The sequence below is a fragment of the Rhipicephalus microplus genome, chromosome 10 (genome assembly GCF_043290135.1).
Source record: "Rhipicephalus microplus isolate Deutch F79 chromosome 10, USDA_Rmic, whole genome shotgun sequence".
NCBI lineage: Eukaryota > Metazoa > Arthropoda > Arachnida > Ixodida > Ixodidae > Rhipicephalus > Rhipicephalus microplus.
In genome coordinates, this window is record NC_134709.1 from 8,116,983 (window position 1) to 8,133,577 (window position 16,595).

The 16,595-nt window shown below is 45.1% G+C and overlaps 1 protein-coding gene across 2 annotated transcripts in view; it reads right to left on the bottom strand.

The window, feature by feature from the left end:
- LOC119180610 (membrane-associated tyrosine- and threonine-specific cdc2-inhibitory kinase) overlaps nucleotides 1-16,595 on the bottom strand; it is a 41,004-nt gene that overhangs the window by 13,533 nt on the left and 10,876 nt on the right. For both annotated transcript variants that reach the window (XM_037431723.2, XM_075874980.1), the window contains exons 3-7: nucleotides 15,864-15,961; nucleotides 12,345-12,629; nucleotides 3,632-3,754; nucleotides 1,222-1,313; nucleotides 139-245 (exon numbers count right to left, since the gene is read on the bottom strand). In XM_037431723.2, the coding sequence (XP_037287620.2) occupies nucleotides 139-245; nucleotides 1,222-1,313; nucleotides 3,632-3,754; nucleotides 12,345-12,629; nucleotides 15,864-15,961 (705 nt within the window). The remainder of the gene's footprint in view (nucleotides 1-138; nucleotides 246-1,221; nucleotides 1,314-3,631; nucleotides 3,755-12,344; nucleotides 12,630-15,863; nucleotides 15,962-16,595) is intronic.

Here is a 16,595-nt window from a genome sequence, read left to right on the forward strand (position 1 = left end):
TCATGCCTGTGATCAACCGCACAGTAAGGAAAAAAACTGTGTGGTCTCTGGTTCCTTTTTTTTTTCTTACCCTGCAGCGCACCACAAGCACGAAGAGAAAGGTTGAATTGAAAAAAGCACACACAGAGAAGTACATACGCTGAGCAATGTAGTGGGGCAGAGTTCCCGATCTCAGAGCATGCCAGTTTCCACCTCGACTGGGTAGCTCTAGGTCGCACGCCAGCTCAAGTGCTGTAATGCCAAGACTGAAAAAAGCAGACAAGAGTATTTGCCTGTATGAAGTGTACTGAAAAATCAGTAGGGGTGCACGAATATTCGAAAACCTTAAGTTTTCGCAATTCGATTTGATTTGCACTGGAATTTTACTATTCAAACTTCCCAAAAACAAATGCAGCCAACGTCCAATTAAAAGCGACCCCTTCAATCTTTATTATACTACACCTGAACACGATTTTGCTTTGCAGCAAAGCTGCCTTTCAAGCTCTTCTATCGTTGTAAGTTTATTGACTAGAATCAGAAAATGCTGGTTCCAACATGGAGATGATAGATGTGGCAGAAGTTGGGTTCACTCAATGCTGTCTTGGACCTGAAATTTTAGCAGTAAGACCGAAGAATCGGGCGCTAAAAATTTTTAGCATCTAAAATTTCAGATCCTGTTCTATGCTGACGACTAAGAGGCAAATTTGGAACTCTAACTTGAAGAGAGCAGACCCTTATCCCTCGCATCAGTTGAGTTTACACAGAAGTTCAAAAAGGGGGAGACACTGAGAAAATAGAATCTCCGCCTTTCAGATGTAGTGTAGTCAGCAACACCTTGGTTGCACCAAATCACGTGCTAATACCATTTGGCCTCTACATTGTCTCAATGTAGATAAGACAACTATGAAATAGCCCCCGCCAGTGCTTTATCAACCTAGCAAAAAGAAACACTTGCATGTAGCTATATCGCATAAGAATATGCTTAAGGGTCCTCTCCAACCCTCTCTCCCCTTCTCCCACCAATTTTGCTTTGAATTATTGTAAAATTTCTGGAAGTGTTTAAGAAATATTAAAAAAAAATTCAACTTGATTAACACTAATATTCTCATTTGCTTCACAACCAAAATTTTGCTAATCACATAGCTCAAACATTTTCTTTATGCAATTATACTGCTTTCTTATTTTAAGAGTCTACAGTCACCACAATTGTGAAATAAAAACATGCAAGTGAGTCAATGCTACCTGAAGATGTCTGCTGCCTTGGTAAAATCGCCCCCCATCAGCTCTGGAGCTAGGTAGCATGGGTCACCCTCAAGGGGATCGGAGGAGTCGTCCTGCAAGAACCGGCACGGGTTGAAAACAGGCTCACACTGTTTCCGAGAGTCCAGAGAAATTTCAAAACATCAACCAGATGACCAAATATAATGCCAAATTTGAGTCTACTCTTCAATTCAGTTAAATGTAGGCAGAAGAAATGCACGAGCCTTTGTAGCTGGTACAGTAAAGCGTCAAAAATTTGAATTAGATTATTTCAAAATTCTGCTTAATTTGAAATATTTCATCAGTCCAATATTTTGAAATGTAAAAATGAGCAGATAATTTGAAGCGGCAGTCAGCACCAGTCCATCTAATTCGAAAACTCTGGGTGCAGTGTGCCAATCGCCGATCACTATTTCGCCTTGAATCCGTGAAAACGACGGCCCTTAAGAGCCCCTAGGCAATGTATTGTAGTGATAATAATGAGCGGCAGCTGAAGCACCCCAGCCTAGATACTTCTAGTGGAAAAAAAAAAAAATTTTAAAAGGATTTCGTAAAATGTGCACCTGCGAAAAACAAGAGATGCTTCACTGCAATACAGTGATGACCCACGGGCAGCATGTCGCATGCTTCTCGCAACGTCAGCGCGTCATGATTTACCCATTCTTTTTGGAATAGTAAAGAACTTATTAAAATAGAGCTCGGCAGAATTCGAAATGCATACGAACCTTCAATCGCCAGTTTCCCAAGAAATTTGAGTCATTTCAATGCATGCAAAGTTCTTGCCTGCAACGCCTACTTTGAAAACTAAGTTCGGAGGTATCAATAATATATATATATTGTTGTAACTGAAGCGTAACCTTTATCAGTTTTTGGCTCAGTTATAGTCAAAGCATTTATCTATAGTTTCACTTACCTTGTTTCCCTTTCTCTCTTTACTTTGAGTCTTTATATTGCAACGTACACTGCAGATAAACGCCCACTCTACCAGCTTGTCAGCTTGTATCTACTTGGCTTGTGCCAACGCACAGGGATCGACGGACGACGTAACACATACACACAAACACACAAACACACACACACACACACACTATATATATATATATATATATATATATATATATATATATATATATATATATATTTTTTCCAGCCAAAACACATCACGAATTCCCTCTTACACTGGCGATTAATAAATTCCTTAATTCACCGGAAAAAAAAAGGCGAATGGTCGCATCATAATGCATTGACGCAGCGAGAAGCAGACAATATGCTGCCCGCGTGTCACTACTGTGTTGCAGTGAAGATGTCTTGTGTTCTCTGCAGGTGGTGCACATTTCATTTTCATGACAGCATTTTTTTTTTCTCGGTGGCAGCAACAAGGCCCATCGTTCACTCTTGTTTGTTGAAAAATTATGACCAGTTATTGCTAGAAAACATAACCCTTGGAGCTGCAAACTAGCAAACGACGAGGCCTGATTAATACTTTGAATAGTTCGAACTTCCTTGCATCCCACTTTTTGTATGTTCTGTTATTTCGAAAACACGCTTACTCGAAGCTTTCTCGCAGCCCTAGTGACTTCGAAATAATAAGATTTTACTGCATAAAGATTGCCATAGCATTCATTTTAGTTTCATACATAGCTGCAAAAGTATTTTTACCATCTCTGCTTATTTTTTAGTGTGCCAATTTAAGATATGGCAGATTATTATTTTTTTTCAAGAGTAATTATTTAGAAACTCAAAAAATATGTTCTTCCACAATATCTTTGGAAGAGGGCTAAGCATTTACTACAATATGATGGTGCAATAAATATTTAAATGGAGCAATAGCATGAATGATCTCAGTCCAGGGTGTTACATGATTGAATAAATGCACCAAAAGGAGTTGCATTGAATCCAAATTTTGAAGAACTCATAGTAAAACCAATCTCGAATCTCTAGATTGTGAGATTTTCTGTAATACTATTTGTTGATTTTAAGCCCACAGAAATCCAGTAGCCCAAGTTTCTGAGAAAAATGAAATGATTTTGATAGAATAGTTACGGGTAGAGATGTCGCTACTCTTAAACGGACATTGTGAAAGATGCTCCAAAAACATGAATTTTTTGTTAATTTCAAAAGCCTGCTTTTAGGCATAGTGATTGGTGGTGTCAAAAGAACACATCCAAATTCCCTTTCATATGTTGAAGGTGGCTAGCCAATGTTTAATTAAAACAGTGACTAGACGGCCCAATCGAGCAAACAGATTTTTTATGCTAAACTAAGAAAAAGAGCAAATAAACATGAAACACGGAGGCTGCAAAGCTAAGAGCAAAGAGACATGAAAGATGCCAGGGAAAATGTTTGGCTTCAAACAACAGTGTCTCGGCACTAGCTTGCACTCACAACGAACCTGCTTGAGGTCAAGGACTAGACCAAAGTCGCCGAGCTTGTAGTAGCCTTCTCTGGAGATGAAGATGTTTTCAGGCTTGATGTCCAGATGGACCAGGTGGTGGTCATGGAGGTGCTTCACACCCTACAACAATACAACATGCATGGCTTAACTTGCTGCTTCATCATCATACACGGCACACACCGAGCTGTAGGTCACCAAATACAACGGTGGTTCACTCTAGACTACATGGCTTCCTCGCAATAATGTGAATGCAGAGGATAAGAATATGCTAGACTATTTAGACAGCCCCACAGCATTGTTCTTGCATAATAATCTGTTTACTCAAGTCAATAAATGGTCACGATTGCACTATACAGATAAATGTCCTGTAGTTATAAGCTGTAATGAGACCTCCGGTGCATGATGAAACGAATCAAGACAAACAACAAAGGCAGCATGTATAACGCACAATAAAAGAAGTGACAAAAGAAACAATGACTGTAGACATTAAACAAGTACTATAGGGCTGCGAATTAATAGCAAAATCTAGAGAATGACATTTTACAACACCAATACAAAAACATGTGAAACAAGCAGAACTTAATGAAACTAAAAAAAATGAAAGGCTGAACACTATATAACGATAAAAATGTCTTTCAGGAGCCCGAAAAAATGGTCGAAGTTTTGTTTGAAACCAACAAGCTTTTTGATATTTTACCGTACACCAGAATGCCACCGGGAATTCAACCTCCAACCTGTGAGTAAAATAACATGCCAGCAAGTCGTTGCTGTGGGTAAAAACCCGGAATGCCCTTTCACATGTCATCGTAACAGGGAAGTGGTGCACAACTGTGGATAACAAAAGTATCGAACATAATGCCTATTACAAGAAAAAAAAATGAGCAGACAAGCAGAGGAAAAAAAAAGATATATAGGTTAGCTAGAAGAGGAAAAAGGGTAGCACAGACTAAAATCACTTTTATGGAAACCCACAAGGTGAAGAAAAGTTCATGAAAAGGGGGGAAAAAAACATTGACCAGTTTGTAGCACAAAGTCCCCCAAAAAAAGTTGCCAATAAATTCATTCTACACCTGAGAAGACCATCCTACCATCAAAGGATCACGAGGAAAGGGTGAATAAATTGACAGCGAAAAGTAAAGTGACGGATACTGAATAGAGCAATGCCTATGCACATCAACTGTACATTTGGGTGTAGGAAACTTTTTTAGGGCTTCAAACAGACCCATATGTCAGGAATATGAAAACAATAACTTCATGCAAAAGTGATGGCTGTTTACATGATCAGTAGTCATCGAAGTTCGACCTTCAGGCAAAATACATTGGCTTTCACACTATATTGCCACGTTCCATTTCCCGAGTTTTGTTATCGTCCCAAAACACTACACAATTCTCAGCGCAAACCGCGCCTGCAGTTTTCAAGAAGCTTCCAGACTGTAGTAAATCATTTTGATAGGATCACACCTACTCTGCGAACTGTACAGATTATTCTGGAACCTACGCCACCGCCAGCAATAATGCTAGAACATTCGACGGCAAGAGTATAAATGCCGACGCGCTTCTCCGCTAGTTGATCGACGGCCGACGCTCCGTTCACTGCTATCTGTGCAAAACTGCTACTGTAATCGAACTTTCCGTTTACCGGGCACAGGTTCGCCCAAATAAACAGTTAAATCCCAACATAAAGTCTCCTGTCTTCGGCCACGTCACGACCCCGTGACATCTGGTGGAGGTGCTGCTTCATTCATGTACCGGACGCCCCCGGTCAAGCCGTGAACCCAGCCCACGTCGCGGAGAAGACACCGACGCACACCAGGAGCAGCGAACAAGCCGCCGACAGCAAGGGCTACTACCGGAGTACGGGCTTCTACAAGACAAGGCGCGGAAGACCAAGGCCATGACCGCTACTGCAGCGACAATGACAGCCGCAGCGTCTCAACCCACGATGGTCATGCATCAACCCAGTGAACCACCAATTTTCCATAGGTCATCGTTCGAAGACCCGGAGTCCTGGCTAGAAACATACGATCGTGTGGTCGCCCTCAACCACCGGGACCATGATGAAAAGCTCCGTCGTGTGTTCTTCTATTTGGAAGACACCGCAAGGACCTGGCTCGAAAATCTGGAATCCACGCTTCGAACGCGGGATGTTTTCTGCGGCACATTCCTGCAAATGTTCACGAGCGTTGCTCGCAAAGATAGGGCCGCTGCTTTATTAGAGACCCGGGTTCAGCTACCAAAATAAAATGTCGCCATTTTCACAGAAGAAATGACCCGCCTATTCGGTCACGCTGACCCAGACATGCCTGAGGAGAAAAAAGTTTGTTTCCTCATGCGAGGGGTCGAACAGGAGCTCTTCGCGGGACTGATGAGAAATCCACCGAACACCATCCAAGAATTTGCAGCCGAAGCGACCACTATCGAAAAGACCCTAGACATGCGCACCAGACAGTATAATCGCCGCCTGACTCCAGAATGCACTGCTGCTCAAGCCAGTAACTCCGAAGACCTGCGTGAAACGATCCGAGCGATCGTGCGGGAATAGCTGCGCAAGCTGTTGCCTTCGGCGCAGCCTCAAGTGGATTCGATCGTCGACATTGTGCGAGAAGAAGATCGGCAATCGCCTCGAATTCCCCAAGCACCACTGCCCGAGCCAGAAGTTATGAGCTACGCCGCTGCAGTGTGCCACGACGCTCCTCCCCGTCAACGCCAAAACGCCACCCCATCGCACTTCCTTCGACAGACGCCACCGCCGCCACCACTCCCGTCATACCGTTCGCCAGCGGCCCAGCGCAGTGCGCCGAGGAACACTGACATCTGGTGCACCTCTGACCACCGCCCGCTCTGCTACCGCTGCGGTGAGGCCGGACACACATACTGCCGTTGCCAGTACCGACAGATGGGACTGCGTGGCTTCGCCGTCAATGCACCGCGTCCCCAGCCAGGAGAACGGCCACGTGACATTGCTGACTACCTGACAGGAACTCAGTGGACACCAAGAAGCCCTTCGCGTTCGCCGTCGCCCGGCCGCCGCGCGCCACTGCACCACCAGCAGTACTCTGGCCCAACACGGAGCCGGTCTCTTAGCCCGTATCCGGGAAACTAAGGGCAGCAACCGATGGAGGTGCGGTTGCTGTGCGACGAACTACCGGAGATCCTCCGACGACAACGCCGCCGCGACGGAGCTTTCCGAACACAACGCCAACCAGGCAAAGCCCTGACGGCGAAACCTCACTTACCGAAGCTGACCTGACGACGCAACATGGAAGCAGCGGAACAAGCTGACGCAGCCGTGACCCGACGCCACGCCCTAACTGTAATGCAAGACGGCGAACTAGCGACCTCGACGTTCTTATCGACGGCCACAGTGTGACCGCTCTCGTTGATACTGGTGCCGACTACTCCGTCATCAGTGGGTCGTTCGCCGCGAAGTTAACGAAAGTTAGGACAGCTTGGGAAGGCCCTGAAATCTGCAGCCAGAAGTCATCTCGTAACTCCTGCAGGAATCTGCACAGCGAGAGTCACCATTAACGGCCGTATTTATCCTACAGACTTTGTAGTCCTACAGCGTTGCTCGAGAGATGTCATCCTTGGCATGGACTTCTTATGCCTCCATGGTGCTGTCATCAACCTAACAACAAAGTCGATAACGTTACCCACAGAAGAAGCACTACCGCTGCGCACGCCGTCAGGAAACCATGCCTTGAATGTGCTGGAAGAACAAGTCACCATTCCGCCTCGCTCAAGCATCATTATTTCAGTCGATGCTCCTAAATCACCTGACTTGGAAGGCGTCGTTGAAGGCAGTCAGCATCTGTTGGTTACTCGAAATATTTGCGTCGCAAGAAGAATTGCAGAGCTGCGGGGAGACAAAGCAACGGTTATGCTCACGATTTTCAGCAATGAGTACAAACATGTGAACATAGGAACAATGGTCGCATACATCAAAGAAATTGTAGAAGCCACCAGTGCTTTCGCTCTCGTCGATTCTGCGGAACCTGCTCAGAGGAACCAAGCCGCTCCCATAGCTTTCGATGTCAATCCCAGACTTCCGAACCATAAGCAAAAACGGCTCAAGGCCCTGCTCCTGCAATACGAAGATTGCTTTTCGTCGTCATCGAAAATTCGGCAGACCCCAATCACGAAACATCGCATCATAACTGAAGAAAATGCCAGACCACTCCGTCAGAGTCCGTACAGGGTTTCGACGCGAGAATGTGACGCCATGAAGAGACAAGTTGATGAAATGCTGCGGGATGACATTATCTAGCCGTCCAAGAGTCCATGGGCATCCCCCGTGGTGTTAGTGAAGAAAAAAGATGGGACCCTACGTTTCTGCGCCGATTATCGCTGCCTGAACAAAATCACAAGAAAGGACGTGTATCCTCTCCCACGAATAGACGACGCACTTGATCGGCTCCATAACGCCAAGTACTTTTTGTCAATGGACCTCAAGACTGGCTATTGGCAAATTGAGGTCAACGAAAGAGACCGAGAGAAGACGGCGTTTATAACACCGGACGGCCTCTTCGAGTTTAAGGTGATGCCCTTCGGTCTTTGCTCAGTGCCTGCAACTTTTCAACGCGTTATGGATACAGTACTGGCAGGATTGAAGTGGCAGACTTGCCTTATGTACTTGGATGACGACGTCGTGTTTTCCTCGAGTTTCGACGAGCATCTTCGGCGCCTTGAAGCTGTACTTCAAGCCATCAAGACGTCCGGACTCACACTGAAGCCAGAAAAGTGCAGATTTGCGTACGAGGAGCTCTTGTTTCTGGGGCACGTTATTAGCAAGTCTGGAGTTTGTCCCGATCCACGGAAAACAGCCGCCATCGCCGACTTCCCGCCGCCCACTGACAAGAAGGCGGTGCGCCGATTTCTGAGCCTGTGCACCTATTATAGGCGCTTCGTGAAAAACTTCGCCCGCATCGCCGATCCTCTCACTAACCTTACCAAGGCCGACGTGGAATTCAAGTGGGAAATGCCGCAGGAACACGCTTTCCAGGAGCTTAAACAGCGCCTCCGTTACTTGCCCATTTCGACAAATCCGCCGAGACAGAAATACACACTGACGCAAGCAGCGTAGGTCTTGGCGCCGTTCTTGTGCAGAGGGCTGACGGACTTGAAAGGGTTATTAGTTATGCCAGCCAATCGCTATCCAAAGCAGAAGCCAATTATTCCACAACAAAAAAGGAGTGCCTCCCTATCATCTGGGCTACGTCGAAATTTCGCCCCTACCTCTATGGGAGGCCCTTCGAAATTGTGAGCGACCACCACGCCTTGTGTTGACTAGCCACCGTGAAGGACCCTTCAGGTTGCCTCGCACGATGGAGCCCGAGACTTCAAGAATATGACATTACTGTCATTTACAAGTCCGGCAAGAAACACTCCGATGCCGACTGTCTCTCTCGTGCGCCTGTCGACCAACCACCAACCGACGACCCGGATGACGACTACTTCTTGGGAACGATAACTACCGACGACTTCGCTGAACGACAGCGGGCCGACCCGGAACTTAAGGCCCTAATAGAATACCTCGAAGGCAGGACCGCCGAAGTCCCGAAGGTATTTAAGCGCGCACTTGCGTTGTTCTTCCTGTGAAACGGTCTTCTACAAAAAAAAAACTTTTCACCGCTTCGAGCTAAGTACCTCCTTGTGGTGCCTTCAGCTTTGCGACCAGAACTCCTGAAGGCCCTGCGCGACGATCCGACGGCAGGGCACCTTTGTGTTTCTCGCACGCTCGCAAGGATACAAGAAAGGTACTACTGGCCACGTCTTACCACCGACGTCACTCGTTATGTGAGGACATGCCGGGACTGTCAGCGACGCTAGGCACCGCCGACAAGGCCAGCGAGACTTCTGCAGCCAATTGAACCACCTTCCCGACCTTTCCAGCAGATTGGTATGGACCTACTGGGGCCGTTCCCGACGTCGACTTTCGGAAACAAGTGGATCGTGGTAGTTACCGACTACCTCACCCGCTACGCCGAGACAAAAGCCCTGCCAAAAGGCAGTGCATCCGAGGTAGCTAAGTTCTTTGTCGAAAATATCGTCCTACGTCACGGCGCCCCGGAGGTCCTTATCACCGACAGAGGAACGGCATTCACTGCCGACTTAACTCAAGCGATCTTGGCATACAGCCAAACAAACCACCGCCGGACGACAGCGTACCACCCACAGACCAACGGCCTCACCAAGCGGCTTAACAAGACGATCGCCGACATGCTGTCAATGTACGTCGATGTCGAACACAAGACGTGAGACGCCATTTTCCCGTATGTGACCTTCGCATACAACACAGAGGTGCAGGAGACGACGCAGATATCTCCATACGAATCTATGGAAGGAGCCCGGCAACGACGCTCGATGCCATGTTAGCCAACGTCACCGACGAAGAAAACCTCGATGTGAGTGAGTACCTTCAACGCGCCGAACAAGCCCGACAACTCGCACGTCTCCATATCAAGAATCAACAGACGACCGACAGCCTCCGTTACAATCTTCGTCGACGCTTCGTGGAATACCAGCCCGGTGAACGTGTTTGGGTGTAGACGCCGATACGCCGACGTGGACTAAGTAAAAAGCTTCTGCGACGGTACTTCGGACTGTACAGGATGGTTCGACGTCTCGGCCCACTTGATTACGAGGTTGTCCCCGACGGCATCACGAACTCTCAACGACCCCGATCGCGACCTGAAGTCGTCCATGTCGCACGCCTCAAGCCGTTTCATGCGCATTGACAAAATTAAACAGTGTTTTTTGTATTATTATTGTATCGTAATTTATTCATTGTACTTTCTTGCATTATTGTTGTACCTTCATCTTTAGTTAAAGCATCGGGACGATGCCTTTTTCAGAGGGGGGCAATGCCACGTTCCATTTCCCAAGTTTTGTTATCGTCCCAAAACACTACACAATTCTCAGCGCAAACCACACCTGAAGTTTTCGAGAAGCTTCCGGACTGTAGTAGATCACTTCGATAAGATCACGCCTACTCTGCGAAGTATACAGATTATTCTGGAACCTACTCCACCGCCAGCGATAACGCTAGAACATTCGGCGGCAAGAGTATAAATGCCGACGCGCTTCGCCGCTTGTCAGTAGTTGATCGACGGCCGACGCTCCGTTCACTGCTATCTGTGCAAGACTGCTACTGTAATCGAACTTTCCCTTTGACGGACACAGGTTCGCCCAAATAAACAGTTAAATCCCAACATAAAGTCTCCTGTCTTCGGCCACGTCACGACCCCGTGACAATATACAGGCAACTACACGTGAGCACCAACTGAAATGCTGGTGCTCATTTCATTTTTAGACTGCATACAATATTTTTTACTACACTCAAACCTCAATATTTCATTCCTCAGATATAACAAAATATTAGTTATAACAAAGTAAATGAAAAATAGTCTTGCAGTAAATATAGTGTTAGAAGTAAATTTTTATAACGAATTTATGGATATAACAAACTTATTTTGGTGTAAGATGCAACTTTGTTACAATGAGGTTTAAGTACTGGAAATTTATAACAATCGAAAACATTCCAGAGGGGTGGCATGCATCCAGGCATTGCTTGCACTCAGTCGGTGGTTCTCAAATGGGGGTCTGCGAAGCCATTTCTATGATCCGCAAAACCCTCACCTGCTTTTTTTTTTGTGTGACGCGTATTGATGAACTGTCCAAAATGAAGTGATGAGGCCCGTTTGTTTGATGTCTTTCGTAGCAATAAAAGGCACCTGTTTCACGCTTCAGTAGGGTTAATTCACTTTAGTATACATACGTACTCCCCCCTCCCTCCCCTCCGCTGCAAGGGATCCGCCATTACTTCCACCAGTCCACAAGGGGTCCCCGACACATCCATGGCTGAGAACCACTGCACTAAGTAGCAATAAGCACTGACAGCTTTGACCAATACAACCTAGCTGCAGGGGAAAAAATACATACTGAATCTCCTGTAAGAGTTGTATAAGTTATCAGTAAGCATATAGCTTTGTTGTAGGAAATTCTATGGTCTTCCCTGGAATGTTTATTCTGGACAGCATTGAATTGCCACTTATCTAGCATTCAGCAACAGCATGAACAGGCTAATATGATCATGATCAGTGAAACACGAGTTTGGCAATACATTTTTTACAGTGTCGAAATTGCCCTACAAGAACAGAAACACGTTTCGGCTTTATATGTTGCCATAAAGATAGCTTTGCTCTCGTCCTCCGAAAACTATTTCTACGTCTTCATGTAGAAATCTTCACCTTTTATTATTTGCTTTTTATTTTCTTTTAATGCAGCTACAATGCATTTATTTGGTTCAGCTAGTCAAATTCTGCAACTCCGTGAGTGTGGGCCAGCAGACAAGACACTTGCCTTTCAAGTGGGTGGCACTGCATTCGGAACCTGGCACCGCTAAATAAGTTGCTCTTTCTATAAATTTATTTCTTTGTTTAACGCGACAGAGAAGCAGACAGAACCCCCCTTGCCTTATTTACAAATGTTTACGCACCCAACGAAAAAAGCTTTGTAATATGTAGCGATGTAGTAACGTTAACGTTAAAGTAAAGGCGGTTCCTGGTGCACCTCTTCTGGGTCTTCTTTGATGATGATGTTGCATGACTCTACAACAAGATATCCACTAGCCTGTACTGAAACCCTCATTCACTTAGGAGAGAAACAAGATAAAGTATTGACGAATCTAGGACGTGAAAGCGTAGCGTACCAGCAGCAAGTCGACAAGCAACTCCAAAACAAACTGCTCCGACAGGTCGTGATGCTTCTCAGCATAGGCAGCCAGGCTGCACTCACACAGCTCTGTCAGAATGTACAGCCGATGGTCTTCCTCCCACGCCTTGACGAAGCGCACACAGTGTGGGTGAGGTGGCAGCAGCTCGTGCTTGGCAACCTCCTGCAACTTGAGCCGACGATCACGATGGCCCCGAAACTGGCGACTGGCCACCTTTACAGCATACCATCGGCCATCGTCCAAGGATCGCACTTTGTAAACCTGCAAACATGGAGCGACAGTTCATATCGAGCAAAAGCCTGGGCTTGTCTGAACATGCAAATTATGAGGTTAAAATAAAAAATAAGAGAGACTGCTACAATGACACCGACAAAAAAAGTGCCAACTTACAACAGGCATAATAAAAAGTGATCCCTCTGCTCTTTGGCACAACTGTTTGAATCATCATCATCATCAGCTTGACTACATCCACTGCAGGACAAATACCTCTCCCATGTTCCGCCAGTTAACTCGGTCCTGTGCTTGCTGCTGCCAATTTATACCCGCAAACTTCTTAATCTCATCTGCCCACCCATCTGTCTTCCCCTAACCCGCTTGCCTTGTCTGGCAATCCAGTTAGTTACCCTTAATCACCAGCGGTTATCCTGTCTACGCGCTACATGCCCGGCCCATGTCCATTTCCTCTTCTTGATTTCAGCTATGATATCCTTAACCCCCGTTTGTACCCTAATCCACTCTGCTCTCTTCTCGTCTCTTAAGGTTACACCTACCATTTTTCTTTCCGTTGCTCACTGCGTCGTCCTCAATTTAAGCTGAACCCTCTTTGTAAGTCTCCAGGTTTCTGCTCTGTGGCTAAGTACCGGCAAGATACAGCTGTTATATATCTTCCTCTTGAGGGATAATGGAAATCCACCTGTCATAATTTAAGAGTGCTTACCAAATGTGCTCCACCCCATTCTTATTCTTCTAGTTACTTCAATCTCGTGGTTTAACTCGTGGTTAGGGCAGTTATTACCTGCCCTAAGTAGACATTGTCTTTTATAACTTGAAGTGCGCTATTACCTATCTTCAAGCGCTGCTCCCTTTCGAGGTTGTTGTACAATACTTTCGTTTTTTGCAGATTTATTTTAAGACCCACCTTTCTGCTCTCCTTTGCCTAACTCCATAATCATGAGCTGCAATTCGTCCCCTGAGTTACTCAGCAATGCAAAGTCATCGGCGAAGCGTAGGTTACTAAGGTACTCTCCATTAACTCTTATCCCTAACTGTACCATTAAAAAGAGCGTAAGGCAGAGGGACACAATCTCCCCAATGCTATTTACCGCGTGCTTACAGGAGGTTTTCAGAGGCCTAGATTGGGAACTGTTTGAATGCCCAAGAACAAATATCAGTCGCCAAGCTTTTGATAGAGAAAACTTGAGTGGAACAGTGGCTGAAACAAAAAATAAAGGTAAATACACGACAGAATGGTCAACTTGAATTATGACTGTGTGGGGAGCTTCTTTTCAAACATGTTTAAAGGTCCGTGTTCACAAACCTTCCTCAACTCAAAAGTCGACCCCAAGGGATCATTCAGGACTGTTTCGCTTTGCAATTCCTGCAACGCCAAACATCTCAAGGATCCTTTGAGGTCACGTTCCGAGTCGAGGAGCATTTCTTTATGTGAGCCAAATAAATTTTTTTGGAACTTGGTAAAAGCATTCAGTTTTCTCTGAACATGCTTCTAAACAGCATGCAAACAAATGTGTCAGACCCAATTTCATCTTGTCCACCGTCTTAAAAACTTCTCATTGCCTCCTTTCCTTTGGCACAGTGAAGAACACCTGCGTCAGCAAACTACAGATGGCAGCTGCATCTAGGAAACTGCTAAAACTATGAAAACTGTGCGATACTGGGATAAGGGGGGGGGGGGATGTCAAACATCTCAAAGGAGGCACAAAAAGAGCCAATGGATTTCCCTGAATGAAGCGAGAGTTAAAATGAAGAAAAAAGCATTGACAGATTATCTGCAGAAAAATAAGAGACAGGAAAATTTTAAATAGAATCAAAGTGGCAAGAGAGAATTCTACAAAAGCAACCAAATGAAGGAAGGGTGCGGTACATTGCTAAAATAAAGCTAAAACACTTGGCACTGGTAATGATTTCTGGCCCCGTCTGAAAAAGCCGACAGGATGAGAAGAGTTCAGATCAGGAAGTAAATGGGTCAAAATTGAGCAAGTTTGAGAACATAAGAAAAACATTTCTATTCTTTAAGAGTGTATTATGAAGACTAGAAAAAAGTCACAGTTTCAGCACATGGCCGAAGCAATGAATGCAATAGCAACACATTGGGCTCTTATGCGAAGCGCAGCCAGGAAATTCAGGAACCATACGAAGTGTAGTGAATATGGTCGATTGTGCTTGAGACAGTAATACAGTAACTACAGTATCTGAACACATGCTGTAGTCAATAACTGACAACGCGACATCCGACAGGAGGCAAAGTCCAAGTCTGGCATCGAGAAACACGACAAGCCACTGGTTTTTACATCGAGGCACACTCAAACCTCGACATAACGAACCCAGATATAAAGAAATATTGGTTATAACAAAGTAAATAAAGAATAGTCTTGCAATTATACACTGTTAGGAATATACCTTTATAACAAATTTTCAAATATAACAAACTTACTTTTGTAATTGTTATAATGAGGTTTGAGTGCACATAAACGTTGAAATCTACAGAGACTATCACCAGCACATCCTGAAGGCACACCACACAGAAGTGGTTCAGCAAAAAGTTCATGATGTCAGTCCGCAAAGTTACTGGTGAGATGTACACTTTTGAAAGGACTAAGCCGTGCCATGTTTTAATGGCGCAAGTGTGGTCACAAGTTATCTGGGGCAGCGAGTAGAGTTTTTACATCTAAAGTGATAGTGGCGGTGCACATTTCGATGGTAACCGAACTCACAAGCACGACAGGATCAGCAACTTCCCAAATACTTCTGAACTTTATGTGAGCAACTTACCCTGTAGCTTCAGAGTGAAAGTGGAGCCAGACACATTTTGGAATGCCCCCTTCATCCAACTGTATGTGCTTCAGTGGCCCACCCCTCCACTGATCAAGCGATAAAACACTTACAATGCTTAGGAAAAGCATGTATATTTTGTCCAAACAAAGTACTACATACCTTGTCCACGAATGTTTCTTTCAAGTCCAGTGACAGTAAGCCAGTGGCAAATATGTATATACATAGCTCGCCATTAGCGAGATGGACAGTATGAGTGGCTTGGCCTAGTTGGTTAATGCAGTGCACTGAGGAGCGAGAGGTCGCTGGTTTGGATTATCGATGGGTGGCTTAGAATATTTGCTTCCAATTTATTTTTTTTCTTTGAGGCTTTTATATATATATATATACTACGCTTACACATATCGGCGACATGGCAGCAATGACGAAAAAATCAGCCAAGAGCGTCCATATAACTGCTATCACAATACATACAAGAATACACACCACTCCAAAAGAGCCTTCTCCCAATTTCTGGTCCACTTGGAAACACTGGTACAAGTAGGAGGTGGGAGAGTTCTTGTTATAGTGCCGGCTTCTGAAAGCTGTCCAACGACATGACAGTCAAGTATAACTGATGGCTTGCGAATAAGCAGAATGTCAAACAAAACAAGCATAGTTGTTTTTTTTTGTCACATACTAAACCTCAGCCTTCAAAGGCTGTACCAGGCTTGCCTAGTGAAGCCAACACCAGCGTTTTACATTGTCAGGCAATGAAATACAGACTGCGACAAGGGAAGTCTGCCATTGCTTGAAACAGTTGTTGAGGAGGCATATGTCCGCAAGCTCCAAAGGTCTGAGAAATATTTCAGTCTGAGCTCTATGTGCATAGCTTTTTTTTCCTCTTTAATTTTTTTAGACAGGGTGGGGGTAAAAGAGGTGCAAGTAAGGAATAAAAATTTATAATAAATTATAGAGAAAAAAAGAGCAGTTCTGCAATGGCCTTGATATGTGACTAAATAGGAAACAGTCTGGGCAAGTAGCCACCTAATCCACGAAATAACACCCATCTTGACCCTGGCTCACCAGCATTATTTTTAAAAACCAGAAAAACAAGTAGCAGACACTTGTACAATGTGTCTGTACATTTTTTAGCACTTAATAGACACTTTTAGTCCATAAGCTTAGAGTCATGTCTCAGATCCATGTCAAGGCACTTCCGATAGCTTTAGCCTGCAG